At 45.1% G+C, this 16,402-nt stretch overlaps 1 protein-coding gene across 3 annotated transcripts in view; it reads left to right on the top strand.

The window, feature by feature from the left end:
- The window catches only part of BEND5 (BEN domain containing 5), a 734,690-nt gene that overhangs the window by 391,976 nt on the left and 326,312 nt on the right, over positions 1-16,402 (top strand). The window contains exon 1 of one of the 3 annotated variants that reach the window (XM_079980404.1): positions 6,765-7,294. The exons of 1 other annotated variant lie outside the window; for it this stretch is intronic. In XM_079980404.1, coding sequence (XP_079836530.1) covers positions 7,075-7,294 — 220 coding nt within the window. In that variant the 5' untranslated portion in view covers positions 6,765-7,074. Of the gene's footprint in view, positions 1-6,764; positions 7,295-16,402 lie in introns of those variants that run through there. One more of the 3 variants, XM_079980405.1, reaches the window with a different exon arrangement.

Raw genomic sequence — 16,402 nt, 5'->3', positions numbered from 1 at the left:
AAAGCGAGCACCCCCAATTTGTAACTGGTTCTTTCTGGGCTCACAGCTTCCTTTGCCTTTGGTGTGTGGGACACCCTCTGACAAAATAAAGTCCCAAGTTATGGCAATTATGTACCTGAGTGCATGTTTTTGACCAAGTCCAATGGCAGGCCATTCTTCATAAGGGCTGACCTGGAGACCTGGCTAGTAAAATCACACTGCTCCTGGTACCAGCACATAACCCAGCCTGGGCTGGTGGGGCTCCCCGTCCTTTTCAAAGGTTTGTCCTATATGACTCAGGCTCTAGGAGCTGACACATCCTGAAAGGAACTTTTATTTTTAGAGAGAAGTGATCAGTCCTTAAACAGTTGCATCAACTCACTCATAAAAGATAGTAATTAGCATGAGTCTTATACTTGATACTCTGGTTTCCATGAATTTGTTGGGATGATGTATGCTGCACAGTGTGTTTCATGTTAAGATTGTATAATACATTTCTTACATTATGTAGGATTTTATGTATTGAAGTACACTGCCTTGAAATTGTTAGATGAAGAGTAGCTTAGAAATAAAATGACAATAAGAATGAAAGTTTAGATGAGAGAAACTAGAAATTAGAAAATGCAAGCCATCAATAAATACTTCACACATCAGAATATTCCAAGGTTTAAATAAGTCATCAGCAAACAACTAGGAACCAACGTGTAAATTTATATTGAATTTAAATACTCAGCCTCTCTTCACACTTCAGCTACAGTGAAAAAGGTAATACACTATCTCCTTTCTCAAAATCATGAAGATGGCAAGGATGCCTTTCACAAAGTCAACATGTCTGCAACAGTGCCTTCCTCCCCTGCCCTCCTCATTGACTCTTATTTTCTCACCAGTTTGGACAAAGCTGTAGCTGAAGACTGTATGTGCTTCAAAATATCTGAGTGCTGTGTTTTGCATACAACATTATAAAGGAATGGTTATACCAAGAGTGTGTGTAGAGGCATCAGAATTTGATTATATGTAGAATGTAATCTCAGTACTGCACTATCCTCACAGAACAGTGTATTGCAAGAATATTCCAATTGATATTCTGAGTGGTGTATTTCTCTTCAATCATCCTCCTGAATACTATTCCAACCAGGGGATGATCAGAATACTGAACTGAATCAAAATGTATACATTAAATTGCTTATTCAAATGTCTGGCTTTGATGTTTGTAGAGAATTTAAATAGTGGGCAGCATATTCTGAGTTTTGTTTGATGAGTAAGAGATGCTACTAACAGCAGAGATTATAAACGCACATAACATGCTGCAAATGTGGAAAAATGCAGATTTTTGCTATTAGTTTTCACAGCTGCATTTGCATAATATCACTCTAAAGGCTGCATGCCATCCCATGTAGGAGCCATCATAAAACATATTAATGTTAGTATCACTTTTAAAATATATCTTTAAAAATTCTGTTTTGGGTTTGTAAAAAAATAAATGCCACAGTTATTAAAAACTTGCAGAGGTCCCCCCTCCCCTTCTTTTAGAAACCAATAAAGGCGCACAATAATGCTCAATTTTTGAAAAGGCGATGCTGGGTCTGTATAAATCACACCCTTCTACCTATAAATTATTTTCTCAATCCTAGTGATGTGGCTATTTGCAATTCAGTACTGAACAAAAGGCTCCCCTTTCTTTATTGTTACTGCACATTTTCCAGAGTTGAGCTCTATAACTGAAAACAGGATTTAATAGAAATTGGTCCTGGTGATCTCTGACTCATGTTAAGATTTTTCATGGACCTAATTTTAGTGTCACTTCAAGAATTGCTGGTAGCCCCTCAGAGTGGTGATCCTAAAAGCACCTTGCACTTGGCTTGTCTGGTTCTGCCCGTCCAAGCACCTCCCCAGCTTCTGAGCTCTGTCTATCATAAGAGTGATTGGCTAATCAATGTAAACATCTGCAAAGGCCTGCCAGCATAAAAATGTCAAGAGACACCTGGAAGTCAAGAGTGAGGATGCCTGCCAAATCCCTGCTGGCAGAGTGTTCCATGGCATGGGACTGGTGAGAGTAAATGCTCAACTTCTCCTGGAGGCTCTGTAACATGGAGGACAACTCCAGAGAGAATGCATGCCAACAATAAATTCTCTGTAGGGATGAGCAGTTTTGCTCTGTCCTGTTCTGTGTTTTATTGTCGTTTAGTCATTTAGTTGTGTCCGACTCTTCGTGACCTCATGGACCAGAGCACGCCAGGCACTCCTGTCTTCCACTGCCTCCTGCAGTTTGGTCAAACTCATGCTGGTAGCTTCGAGAACACTGTCCAACTATCTCATCCTCTGTCGTCCCCTTCTCCTTGTGCCCTCCATCTTTCCCAACATCAGGCTCTTTTCCAGGGAGTCTTCTCTTCTCATGAGGTGGCCAAAATGTTGGAGCCTCAGCTTTAGGATTTGTCCTTCCAGTGAGCACTCAGGGCTGATTTCCTTCAGAATGGAGAGGTTTGATCTTCTTGCAGTCCATGGGACTCTCAAGAGTCTCCTCCAGGACCATAATTCAAAAGCATCAATTCTTCGGCGATCAGCCTTCTTTATGGTCCAGCTCTCACTGTGTTTTACACCTCCCAAATTCTGCTTTAATTTGCTGTGGCTTTCAACTACCTACTGGGGTAAGTTCAAAGCACTGGTTTTAGTGTATAAAAGCCCTATTCAGCTTGGGACCGGGATACCTGAAAGATGGTTATCACCCCCATATATGGATCACTCTGCTTTGCAGCCTAGAGCCCCCTGCAGATCCCATCTTATCAGTACATTCATACTGCACAATACAGGAACCAAACCTTAGTGTTGTGGCACCTACCCTTTGGAAGTTCCTCTCCTTAAATATTAGACAACTGTCTTTTCTGTCATCCTTTAAGCCAGGGCTTGTCTGCCCATGAGGCAGGCTGACGCTGCTGCCTCAGGTGGTGGAACCCCAAGAGGCAGTGCACCCGCAAGCACCCTGCCCACCCTGCCACCACTGGTGGGGAAGCAGCAGCTACTTCCAGTGAGAACTTGTGCACTCTATACCATCTCACAATACCTCAAGGCTTTTTTCCAGCTAGAACTCACTGAAACTCAGCTCTGACACCTCTCAGATGAGTGCCATTGCCATTATAAGAGAACAAGAAAAATAGCACTGCCAGAATCCGCCACTGGCATTACTGCTTTGTGTGTGCGCCTACATTTCCCAGGTAAGGGAGGCTTCAGGGGTGGGGGAGCTTTGGCAGAAATGGGACCTTGCCGTTTCACCTTAGGCAGTGAAATGGGACAGGTTGCCACTGCAACAAGACTTTTGAGATCTTTCCCAGTGAGCACCTGTACCTGAATTTTTATTTTATCTTCATAGAATCATAGAACTGTAGTTGGAATGGACACTGGGGGTTCTCTAGTCCAATCTCCTACAATGCAGGAATCTCAATACATGGTCCCCCATCTAATTTGAAACCATACACAACCCTTAGCTTTGCATTGTGCTAGCAGTTTTATTGCTGCACCACTAGGAGGACTTTTTAAATTTCTTGTTGCTTGCCATCCTGGACTCCTGTGTGAGGAAGTGCAGGATATACATTTAATAAGCAAGAATATTCTCCCCTTCCTTTTTTTATTTTTATTTTTAATGAGATTGCTGCCGCTGGGTGACTGTGGAAAAATAAGAGGCCTGATGGAGCTGGTCTTTCAGCACTGTTGTGTTGGTTAGTGTGTAAGGCAAGAAAAGTAGGAAACATTTTTCTAAATAAATCTTTATTGCTCCGTGTCCCCTCTTAATGGTATGAATTGCATTTCAACATGGAGTGCTTGTTCAGTCAGATTGCATTTGATAGCTCTTTGAGTCATGTACAAGGGACCACTCTCTCTCTGCTTGCTGTGTATCCTGAAACAGGCTGCCTGAAGCAGTTTCCCAATGCAGGTGTGTGAAGTAGCTGCCACTGGATGGGATTTGGGGTGGGTGGGTCAGATCTTAGTGGCAAACAGCTCAGAGCAGTAAATGTGTTAGTGTTTGCTTCCTTTCTTCCTTACACTTTCCCTGACCTGCAAAGGTTTTTTGACTTCACATTCACCATCACAGTAAATCCATGCAATGTTTGGATGGTGGTATTTGTTGGTATGTGTTGGTATTTAAGTGTAACCGACTGAACTTGCTTATTAGTAGTGTATAGGATTGCACTGTAAAGCAGCCAGAGCAGGTGCAATGTTTTTTATTAAAATTAATAAGAAAACTCTCATTTACTTTAAGATGGTAGCATCTTGCAACCCTTAATCATGCAGCTGAACATACAGTATCTACCATTTCAGAATTTACTATGTTACCTATTGCCACAATTGCACAAACCCAGATGTCCCCCCTCTGCTTTTCCATATGCTGTATATGTATATAGTCTTCCTTAGACCTGTAAAGTATGTTTGCTTAAATTATGTGGTGCAAGTCTACTATGAAACATTGCTTTATTACATATGGCTGCAGGAATGGGAATGATTCTGCACAATGTCTTGCATTAGTTTTTTGCTATATTCATGTTGAATAATTCTGAGGCACACTAGTATAGCCTCCCCCAACCCCTACAGCCATAGGAATGTGCATTGTTACTATTTCTTGTTCTGAATGGCCATGATGATTTTGCCTATGTTCATAAATTGTATTCCTTTTATATTGTATCCATTTTGCAGATACAGAGTATTACAAAGCTTTGTTTGCAGAGCTGATACTGGATGGTTACAATGCATATCCATCCAGGCATTCTTATGGGCAAGGATGATAGATCCAAGTGTATTCCTATGACCTTGAAGCCCACTATCATTATACAGTACTAGAGAATAAATCCTATTGAACTCATAGGGAGTTACATCCAAGTAAAAGTTCTTCTGCACTTCTACAGCAGAAATGTATTACTCATTTCATAGAATCTCATCCCTTCCCCAAGCAGCCCAGAGCAAGATCCCTGGGGTGTGTGATAGGTTAGCCTGAGAAAATGTGACTGGCCAAAGGTTACACAGTGAGCAGTGATTTGAATCCAGATCTCCCAAGTCTGAGACCAAGACTGTTAAATACTTTACCACACTAGTTATAGCCATATAGTGTGGTGTGTGTGTGTGTGTATATATATATATATATAAAAATACACCCACTAGCATAATCAGGGAGAGTTACAAGCATATTCTATGTAATACAGAGAATGGAGGTTTTAAAATGGTTGGTGCATTCATAACACAAAAAGGTGTCAGGAAATTGCAAGAGCAAAAGGCCCTTCTCTATCAAATACCCACAGAGAAAATTGTACTCAAGGGTCTGTGTGGCAGCTCAAGGTGCTGACATGTTGTGAAGACTTCAAAGCAGAATGTCCCAAAGGGTTCATATTATCACTGCGTAATAATACATACCTATGACCATTTGGAAGATACACTATTTTCCAAAGGCAATTCTGAATTAATTTGTACATTTCTGTGATCACTCAAGAGTTGCTTTCTGGGTGCTGCCTTCTCTGTGTAAGTGGGAGGGGTGTTGAGGGAACTTCCAAGATTCCCATGCCTTGAAGAGCTGCCTCAGGGAGGAGTGAAGAATGCTGAAGTGCCTGGAGGGGTCACAGGAGTGTGTCACCTGTGAGGGCAGCATTAGCACTTCCTCCTCCCTCCTCTCAGAGGGCACCACATAGCTGCCGCCTGCTCTTTCACCAAGATGGGCAAGTGATAGGAATAGCTATTGCTGCCTCCATGCCACTCACTCATCTCTAGCTGGTGGAATAAGGCGGCCGGGGACCCAGAGAGCACTGCTCCCTCTCTGAACTCCAAAGTCCACAGCCGGGCAATACAGTACCTTGCGGCCAACTGAAGCCTGCATGTGTCATGCCATTTGACTGGGACAAGCAAGACTACTAAGAGAGCAAGATCGAACAAGAAGAGAGAACAGTGTTTGATCCCTACAGGAGCAGCTGCTCCTTACTTGTGCTCTTAACCGGATAGAGCACAATCGGGAACCCCAGGGCCCTTGCACGAGCAGCCAGGGTCACTCTCCTTTTCCAAGTATCTCCTGGGCCCAATCCTCCATGCTACGTCTCTGAGACGAAGCGTGGGAGGCAGCTCTTTCCGGGAAGCGTCCCTGCCCACCCGCCGCCTTTCTGGGGGTGGCGCGACAGGAAGGATCCGCCAGGGCGGCCGGTGGGGCCTTGCGAGAGGAAGCGGCTGCTGCTACTTGTGCAGGGACCTGCCGCCTTTGCACGCTCTTCGGTAGCCCTCTGGGAGCTGGAGGGCGTGCAAGGCGCAGCTCGCTTCCCCTCGCCTCGGGGGTGGGGGAGAGAGAGAGAGGCCAAGCTAGCAACAGGCACTGGCCCGCTCGCCTATCCCCTCTGGGTGGCTCACAAGCTTCCCACCGGGAGAGGAAGAAGCCGCCGAAGGGGCATCCAGCGGGCCGCCGGGGGAGACGTCTAAACTGTGGCGGAACTTTACCAAGGGCAACCCCCCGCTTGCTTGCCGCCTCATGGGGATCGGCGATGGGGAGCCTGCGGGAAAGGCGCATCCTCCGCAGCACACGTGCGATCTCGTTGGGCAGCCCCGCCCGCGAGCCCCCAGCTTCCCCCGCCGCGCGTGGCACGGAGGATCCGGGCCGCCGCGCCCCAGTCCCCGCAGAGAGCGCGGACCCGTAGCTGGCATCTCACACCCTCTCGCTCTCTCTAGCTGATGGGAGGCATGCTCCCGAAAGTCGCCCATCACTTGGGAATTCCCTCTTCCCCCTCCGCCATCCCCTGGCAAAGGAGCGGAGCGGCACTTTCCCCCGCCGCACGCGCCGGGCCGATTCTCTCTGAGACGCGCGCCAGGCTGTGGTTCGCTCCGCTCGGCGCTCGACTCGTGCTGCTTGCTCGCAGCCCGAGCCCGAGGCTGCCTTGGCAAAGAGAAGCCTGTGCAGCCTAGACCGGCTCAGCCGAGCGCCGAGCCGGATTTTCAGGAACAATAACAGAAAGCGCTGGGGCTGAGGGAGCCGAGCCGCGCGGCCCCCTCCCTCCCTCGCTCGCCCGCCCGCCCGCCCCGCCAGCTCGTCGCCGGGCCGCCTCCCCCCCCCCCCACTCGCCCCCCGCTCGCGCCACAATAATGTACGCCTTCGTGCGGTTCCTGGAGGACAACGTGTGCTATGCCCTGCCCGTGTCGTGCGTGCAGGGCTTCAGCCCCAAATCCCGGCTTGACTTCGACAACCAGAAGGTCTACACCGTCTACCGCAGCCCTGCCCACGACCCCGAGGACGGCGACGAGAGCCCCCGCGAGCTGGGCGAACGGCCGCTGCTGCACAAGGCCCAGATCCTGGCGCTGGCAGGTGAGGCAACCGGGGGGCGCGCGGGGACGGCGGGAGGAGGGGGGTGCAATCCGGAGACCAGACCAGTTAAAAAACCTCCCTGCTCCTGGAAGGAAAGGGTCGGGGAGAAGCTGCTGCTGCTGCTCCTCCTGCTGCTGCTGCTGCTGCTGCTCCCCCACCCGGGGAATGGGTGGGAGGGAAGAGGCCCGACTGCAGCCCCGCTATTTGTAGGGCCTGCCCGTCTCCGTGTGTGTGTGTGTGTGTGTTGCTGAGGGAGGGGTTTCATGCGTCTCCAGGGGTCTCTGCTGCAGAGGCCTAGGAGGGGGCTTCTCATAGGCACAGGGATGCTCATTCGTATGAGAATAGCAACAGTAATAATCTGAGGTTTTGTTTTTTGTTTTGTTTAAGAGAGTATTTTCCCAAGGTGCTCAAGAGTGCTTGAATGAATGTTTCTGGCTGAAGAAGGAATGGCTACAGGAAAGGATGGGGGCGTTTGGGTCAGGGGTAGCATGCTGAAATGGGCATAATGGCAAGGACTGGGAAGTTTGTGAGATCCTAGAAAACGAGGGTTCAGAAGGAACTGATGCAGTGATTCTGTGCATGGAATGAGGAGGCCTTTGGTTATTTGGCCACGTGTGATAGGCATGGAAACCAAAGGATGAACATGGGCAGATTGGTCATGAGGAAGCTGAGGATGTGGTTACCACAGAAAAAGTCATAAAAAGAGCCCTGCGGAATAAAACAGAAGGATCATCCTGCTTTCAAAAGTAGTGTGCCAGATGATTCCAGGAATCCCACAAGCAAAGTATGAATGCAACAGTCCTCTGTTGTTTGCAGCCAAACAGCTGCTATTCAAAGGAATGCTGCTCTTGAATGTGGATGCTCTAGTGAACTACCATGGCTAAAGTCACTGATCAATTGTTTTTTCTTTACATCATCATAACATCTTGGAGCAGTGAGTTCCATAAGTTAGCTATATTACATGGTGGGATATTTCCCCCTGTATCCTGTGTCTGTTCTCATTCAATTCCATTGAGCAAATTTAATAGCATTTTGTGAGAATTAGTTCTAGTATTAAGTGAGCTTCTGTGGACTTTCTTCAAAATGTGTGTCATCTTAAAAACCTCCATGAGGAGTAGCATATAGAGGCCATATTATTACAAGGATTGTTCCTTCCTGTGATCCATTAGCAAAGGTGACCTACATGCATAATAGCACAGCTTACCAAAAAATCAGAGGCTGAAGAAGATGGATGGTAACAAATACATTTTCTTGGTAGTATATACCAGCTGGAAATACAGTGAGTCCCAGCCCCCAGATTGCAGACAAATGAACTGTCATTAGCCATGAGTGCTAAATGGAACTTTCATATTCAGAAACCATATACTTCTGAGTACCAGATATTGTTGACAAAAACTATGGCTAACCATAGTTTTCTGTCCTTTCTGCTCATGAACTGCCAGATGCGGTGCAACAAGGTTTTTCATGTGGCTGGTATTTTTACAAATTAACAGTGTAGTCCTATAAACGTCTACTGCTAGGTGAGTATGTATAGGATTGCACTCTTAAGTCCACAGAAGTACACACAGGAAGTATGCCTCACTGCACATAATGGGCACCTTTTTTTATTCACCCCCCCCCCCATCCACATGAATTAAGGGAGCCATGGTGGAGATAGGTGGACTTTATCCCAGGTAATCTTATACCCTTCTAGCCCCAGCATATAGATACAGCTTCACTATTTGAACCTAAATTCTGGCTAATACCGCCATACATTGTTTCAACAGTGCACAAGGAGAAGTAGGCCCCTAGGCATATACCTCTCTCCTTTCCTACTGAGGTGTGGAAAGCAATTCAGACCTCTGGTCTGCAGCAACATGGCTTAACAGAGCAGAGTAACAACTTTCACACATCCACACCTCTTAGAATCATAGAATCATAGAGTTGGAAGAGACCACAAGGGCCATTGAGTCCAACCCCCTGCCAAGCAGGAAATACCATCAGAGCACTCCTGACATATGGTTGTCAAGCCTCTGCTTAAAGACCTCCAAAGAAGGAGACTCTACCACACTCCTTGGCAGCAAATTCCACTGTCGAACAGCTCTTACTGTCAGGAAGTTCTTCCTAATGTTTAGGTGGAATCTTCTTTCTTGTAGTTTGGAACCATTGCTCCGTGTCCGCTTCTCTGGAGCAGCAGAAAACAACCTTTCTCCCTCCTCTATGTGACATCCTTTTATATATTTGAACATGGCTATCATATCACCCCTTAACCTCCTCTTCTCCAGGCTAAACATGCCCAGCTCCCTTAGCCGTTCTTCATAAGGCATCGTTTCCAGGCCTTTGACCATTTTGGTTGCCCTCCTCTGGACACGTTCCAGTTTGTCAGTGTCCTTCTTGAACTGTGGTGCCCAGAACTGGACACAGTACTCCAGGTGAGGTCTGACCAGAGCAGAATACAGTGGCACTATTACTTCCCTTGATCTAGATGCAATACTCCTATTGATGCAGCCCAGAATTGCATTGGCTTTTTTAGCTGCCGCGTCACACTGTTGGCTCATGTCAAGTTTGTGATCAACCAAGACTCCTAGATCCTTTTCACATGTACTGCTCTCAAGCCAGGTGTCACCCATCTTGTATTTGTGCCTCTCATTTTTTTTGCCCAAGTGCAATACTTTACATTTCTCCCTATTAAAATTCATCTTGTTTGTTTTGGCCCAGTTCTCTAATCTGTCAAGGTCATTTTGAAGTGTGATCCTGTCCTCTGGGGTGTTAGCCACCCCTCCCAGTTTGGTGTCATCTGCAAATTTGATCAGGATGCCCTTGAGTCCATCATCCAAGTCGTTGATAAAGATGTTGAATAAGACCAGGCCCAAGACAGAACCCTGTGGCACCCCACTAGTCACTCTTCTCCAGGATGAAGAGGAACCATTGATGAGCACCCTTTGGGTTCGGTCAGTCAGCCAGTTACAAATCCACTGAGTGGTAGCATAGTCAAGACCGCATTTTACCAGCTTCTTTACAAGAATATCATGGGGCACCTTGTCAAATGCCTTGCTGAAATCAAGGTAGGCTACATCCACTGCGTTCCCTTCATCTACCAGGCTTGTAATTCTGTCAAAAAACGAGATCAGGTTAGTCTGACACGACTTATTTTTCAGAAATCCATGCTGACTATTGGTGATCACAGTATTCCTTTCTAGGTGCTCACAAACTGTTTGCTTAATGATCTGCTCCAGAATCTTCCCTGGTATTGGTGTCAGACTGACTGGGCGGTAATTATTTGGGTCCTCTCTTTTCCCCTTTTTGAAAATAGGGACAACATTTGCCCTCCTCCAGTCTGCCGGGTCTTCGCCTGTTCTCCAGGAATTCTCAAAGATGACTCCCAGTGGTTCTGAGATCACATCTGCCAGTTCTTTTAATACTCTTGGATGCAGTTCATCTGGCCCTGGAGACTTGAATACATCTAAACTAGCCAAGTATTCTTGTACTATCTCCTTAGTTATTCTGGGCTGTGTTTCCTCTGCTGAATCATTTGCTCCAAATTCTTCAGGTCGGGCATTGTTTTCTTTATCGGAGAAGACTGAGGCAAAGAAGGATTGAGGAGTTCAGCCCTTTCTGTGTCCCCTGTTTGCATTTCACCATCATCTCCTCTGAGTGACCCCACGGTTTCTTTGTTCTTCCTTTTGCTACGAACATACCCATAAAAGCCTTTTTTGTTGCTTTTAACCTCTCTAGCAAGCCTGAGTTCATTCTGTGCTTTAGCTTTTCTGACTTTGTGTCTACACGTGCTGGCTATTTGTTTGAATTCCTCTTTGGTGGTTTCCCCCCTTTTCCATTTTTTGTACACATCCTTTTTTAATCTTAACTCAGTTAAAAGTTCTTTAGATAGCCACCCTGGCTTCTTTAGGCACCTTCCATGTTTCCGTCTCATTGGTATTGCCTGAAGTTGTGCTTTTACTATCTCCCTCTTAACAAACTCCCAGCCATCATGAACTCCCTTTCCTTTTAGTATTACTGTCCATGGGATCTCACCCAGCACTTCCCTAAGTTTTATGAAGTCGGCTTTCTTAAAGTCAAGAAATTGAGTCCTAGTATGCTTGGCTGCTCCTTTCCGCTGTATAGTAAACTTCAGAAGAGCATGATCACTCGCGCCTAATGATCCTTCCACTTCTACCCCACTAACCAGGTCATCAACATTGGTTAGGACCAGATCTAAAATGGCTGTTCCTCTTGTTGCTTCTCCCACTTTCTGGACAATGAAGTTGTCTGCAAGGCCAGTGAGGAATCTGTTTGACCTTATGCTCTTGGCTGAGTTTGACATCCAGCAAATATCCGGGTAATTGAAGTCCCCCATTACTACTATCTCCCTTCCTTTTGCATGCTTGGCCATCTGTTCCAGGAAGGCATCATCTATGTCCTCCGTTTGGCTTGGGGATCTATAGTAAACTCCCACAATGAGGTCCCTGTTATTCATCTCTCCCTTAATTTTGACCCAAATGCTCTCACTTTGGCTTTGAGGTTCTAAATCTTGGATCTCTTCACAGGTATACACATCCCTGACATATAACGCCACTCCTCCTCCTTTCTTGTCTGGTCTGTTTCTCTGAAATAGATTGTAACCCTCCATTTTTACATTCCAGTCGTGGGACCTATCCCACCAGGTTTCAGTGATGCCTATTATGTCATATTTAGTTTGCTGTACCAAGAGCTCAAGCTCATCTTGTTTATTACCCATGCTTTGCGCATTAGTGTACAGACATTGAAGTCCATTAATCATTCCCTCTTGTACCAGCCTGGTTCATTTTGTTAGCCAACACCTAAGCTGGTGCACCGAAGAGGCCCAGATCGTGTCCATTGCTGTCATGTGACAGAAGCAGGGCCTGCTGAAGAGCCAGTGATTCATTTACTTGCTCCTTCTCCACCCTCCAGAATGTCCCATTTTGTAGGTATATGCTTACCACCGGTGAGTGGGGTAACTGCTGGTGATGGCTCAAAGTATTCTGTGGCTTAAAGTGTTCTGTGCCAGTGGAGCCAGACAAGGCTGGGCAGAGGTACACCTCTGCTGCACACACACACACACACACACACACACACACCCTGGCAGTTCAGAGAGTTGGATCACAGTGATATTTCACATGTCACATTGCAGACCTGTTAAGATGGCTGCAGAGGCTGATGGATTCTGAATAATTCCTGAGAGTCTTTGAGATTTTGTTGTTGTAGCTGCTGGTCCTGTTGAAGCCCTGATCACATTATGGAGTTCTGAAATGATGTGGACTGTAAATTCACTCTTCTTATTATTGAGCTGAGGCTGTACAGTGCCTTAGCTTATCCAATAGCTGATGAAGAAGGTGGGGGTAATGTCTAGAATACAAGTAAGACTGGACAAAAGTGAGAGCTCATATTTGAGACCACTCTCTGGCAGCGATACTGCCCAATGAGTATACTGTTCTACCACTATTGTATCATCTCAGTGCCATATACTAATGCATCTTTGAATGATGAGATGTCCCCAAATGAGTCCACAGAAAGATCTTAAGGAAACCTTGAAGGCCTATTGTGACTTACTTGGGGATAAAATTGCTGACATTCATCACAGCCTGAACAGCACAATTAAAACAATTTAGTCACAGATTTGGGGTGTTGCCTAATTATTTTCATAGTACATGCTCAGGAAGTGGTTATTAGTGTCAGCTACTGGCTGGTTGTGGGACGCGGGTGGCGCTGTGGGTTAAACCACAGAGCCTAGGACTTGCTGATCAGAAGGTCGGCGGTTCGAATCCGCGCGACGGGGTGAGCTCCCATTGCTTGGTCCCTGCTCCTGCCAACCTAGCAGCTCAAAAGCACGTCAGAGTGCAAGTAGATAAATAGGTACCGCTCCGGTGGGAAGGTAAACAGCGTTTCCATGCGTTGCTCTGGTTCGCCAGAAGCGGCTTAGTCATGCTGGCCACATGACCCGGAAGCTGTACGGCGGCTCCCTCGACCAATAAAGCGAGATTAGCACCGCAACCCCAGAGTTGGTCACAACTGGATCTAATGGTCAGGGGTCCCTTTACCAGTACCAGATATCAGTCAGATAGTAGATGGACAATTACACATTCCTAAATAATGTTGATTAATTAGATCAGGGTTTATGCTTAGGTTTGTCACAGAAACTGATTTGTTGGTTCTGTTGACCTGCTGTGGAAGGACAGAAGAAGTGTGATACTGATAATTTTCTGGATACCTCAGTGGTGCATTTGATATTATCAGCCACACCATCCTGGACCAGGGTATTGGAATGTAAGCACTTGGTGGATTCCAGAAGGTTGTTCTGGGGTCCTTTAGCTGTGGTTAAGGACAAAGGTCCAGCTGTAAAATGGAGCTCAGTCCAAACAAGATGGGATTTTTATTTATTTAAATAGTTTAAAGTTACACTTCAAGGTGGGATGCAACCTAAAGCAGGTTCTGTAGGTAAGTAGTCTGCCTGACTGAGGATCTGTTCTGCATAGGGTTGCATGCCTTCTTAAGTTTGCAGTACTGTTAGACCCATCCTTTGCTATGAACACCCAAGTCGTGTTGGTGGCATGCAGCACTTTTCACAAAGTGCTTCAGACTAGAGTGCCAATTGCTACTCCTTCTGAGCAGACATAGCCTGGCCATGTTTATCCTTGTACCATTCAGGCTTGACAACTACAATACATTATGTGGAGCTGCACTAGGAACATAGGAAACTGCCTTATACCAAGTCATGCTATTGGTCCATCTTGCTTAGTACTGTCTGTATTGACTGGCAGGTGCTCACCACCATCCCTACCTGAAGATTCCGGGGATTGATCCTGCATTCAAGACAGGTGCTCAACCACTGAGCTACAGTTCTTTTTCAGAAGTGTCTCATATTGAGAACATATCTACCATGATGATGATGGGCATGCGTTATCTTGCCATCTTAATTGACTTCCTGTATGTTTCCAGGTGGTGGTGCCTTAATCCCAGGATTTATAGGTTATGCCAAAGACCACCGGTTCTGATTAGCTGTTAAGAGACTTTTTTCAGTCTTTTGCTTGTTGAGGTTAGGTGATGTGCCTTCTCTGTAGTAGTTTCCAGTCTGTGGAATGATTCTACTAAGCACATGCTGGATGATTATTTTATTTTATTTTATATTAATTTTTTCTATGCCATGCAAAAATGGCTTTAGTTTATTGTTGCTTTTTCAGTTCTGCTGCTTTTATATTTGAAATTTCAACTTGATTGCTTCCTGTGCTGCCACATGTTATTTTGAACTTGCTTATTCATATTAGTTTGTTTTGTTTTTATTGTTAAGCTACATGTTGCTAGAAAATACCTTTCTGAAGTGGGATAATACAAGTCTATCAGATAAATAAACAAATCCTTTCTATATGTGCTGTGTAAAATCACAATCTTCTATCTGCAAAACAGCACCCCCCCCCCCGCCACTGCCATACAGGTCTTGCAGAATTCTAGAAAAGTGCTTACATCAAGGATAAGAAGGAAGGCAAAAGGGGGGAGAGAAAAAAAAAGCTAGCCTTTAAAAGGCCTAAGCTACTGAACTATGATTCAAAGAGTAAACTAATACCATCACTGCTCCTTAGTTAGTTGTTTGCCCCCCCCCCTCGCAAATACAAGTTTGTTTGTAGCTTTAAAATATTATTTTTTAGTATATCTCCAGAGTGAGAAAACTACTTGCAGCACACAAGAATCCCAAGGGTGTTGTTATCTAAGAAAGGTACACATTGAGCAGAACATTCTGGGGGCATGCATAGAGAAGAGGCTCTTCTTTCTAAGTATCCATTCTCAAGTTTGGGCATTATGAGCTGGCAGTTGAGGTGCCATTTTTAAAAAACAAAAAACCCCTCTGTTTTACAGAGTTCAAAACCAAAATGTCCTTTACCCTTTTAGGATTGTTTGATCCCAAAGACATGCTGAAACGTTGGGGGTGTGGTGACCCTGTTGGCAGGACTGAGAATTAACAATCCTCTGTGCCGCAAGAGGAAAACCTTATATAATCTAGAATAACGCTCTGTATTCAAAATGCCAAACAGCAGGATTTGTGCTAAACACACTGTGTTAAAATATGAGGTGAATATCCATATCTGTTGCAAGACAGGAAGTGAAGCTCTAGCTTGTAAAAGGTACCTGTCGTTCTATAAATCATTATATATGCTGAGTACAACATACCTAGATGCTAAGTTCAATCAGTGCAGAACAAATGGTAGTTAACAACAGTGACAATTCCTGATTAGTATCAATTATTTAATCAGGGTGGCCCACTGCAAAGTTTTCACTGCCAGACTGTAGTTCAAACATTTGCTGTAATTTCCCCCAGGGTTGTGACTTTGATTTCATCATGTATATTTTACTGAAAGAACAACACCCTTCTATGACTACAGCATAATAATTAATTATTCGTATCCAAAATATAGGTAATTCAGTGGTGATATTGATGCAAAAATTAGGTTTTTTTATTGTCAGAAACTTCAAGCAAGTGCTTCATACAGTCTTTTTAAAACTCTTCCCTTCCTGGTTGGCTGGAGGTGATTTTTACCTGCTGCATGCCTGGTTACAAACGTGATGTAGGAAAATAAGAATTCTCAGTATGGGAAATGATGGCTCTCGATTGAGAATGCCTGATTTGGGGAAGACTGAGGTGGGTAATATGTGGCTCTTAGATGTTGTTGGACTCCCAACCCCAGTCACATTGGTCAGTGATCAGAAGTGATACACCAATGGGGTTTTAACTTAGAATGGCTGACAAAGAAAGAGAGGTGGGGCAGCTCTATGAAAAGGATGAATTTCCTGTGATGGATCATTAGGAGTGAAATATGCCTTGATACATATATATAGTACAACTGTGCTTGAAATGCTTTATCTAGTTCTGGTTGTCACATTCAAAAATGTAGAGCCAGAAAACCACAGCTAAAATTATTGAGGGGAAATAATGGAATGTTTGGATGAATAAAAGGGGACATGATAGTAAAAAAACCATGCATGGCTTGAAGAAAGTGAATATGGAGCTCCCCCCCCCCCAAATATATATATATATATATATATATAAGAATTGTTGTCACTCAGTGAAGCTGAATGGTGCAAGATTCAGGACAGACAAGAGGAAGTATAGCACAGAGTTAA

The sequence above is a fragment of the Podarcis cretensis genome (genome assembly GCF_951804945.1).
Source record: "Podarcis cretensis genome assembly, chromosome: 6".
Classification (NCBI taxonomy): domain Eukaryota; kingdom Metazoa; phylum Chordata; class Lepidosauria; order Squamata; family Lacertidae; genus Podarcis; species Podarcis cretensis.
This window is presented reverse-complemented; position numbering and strand designations above follow the sequence as displayed.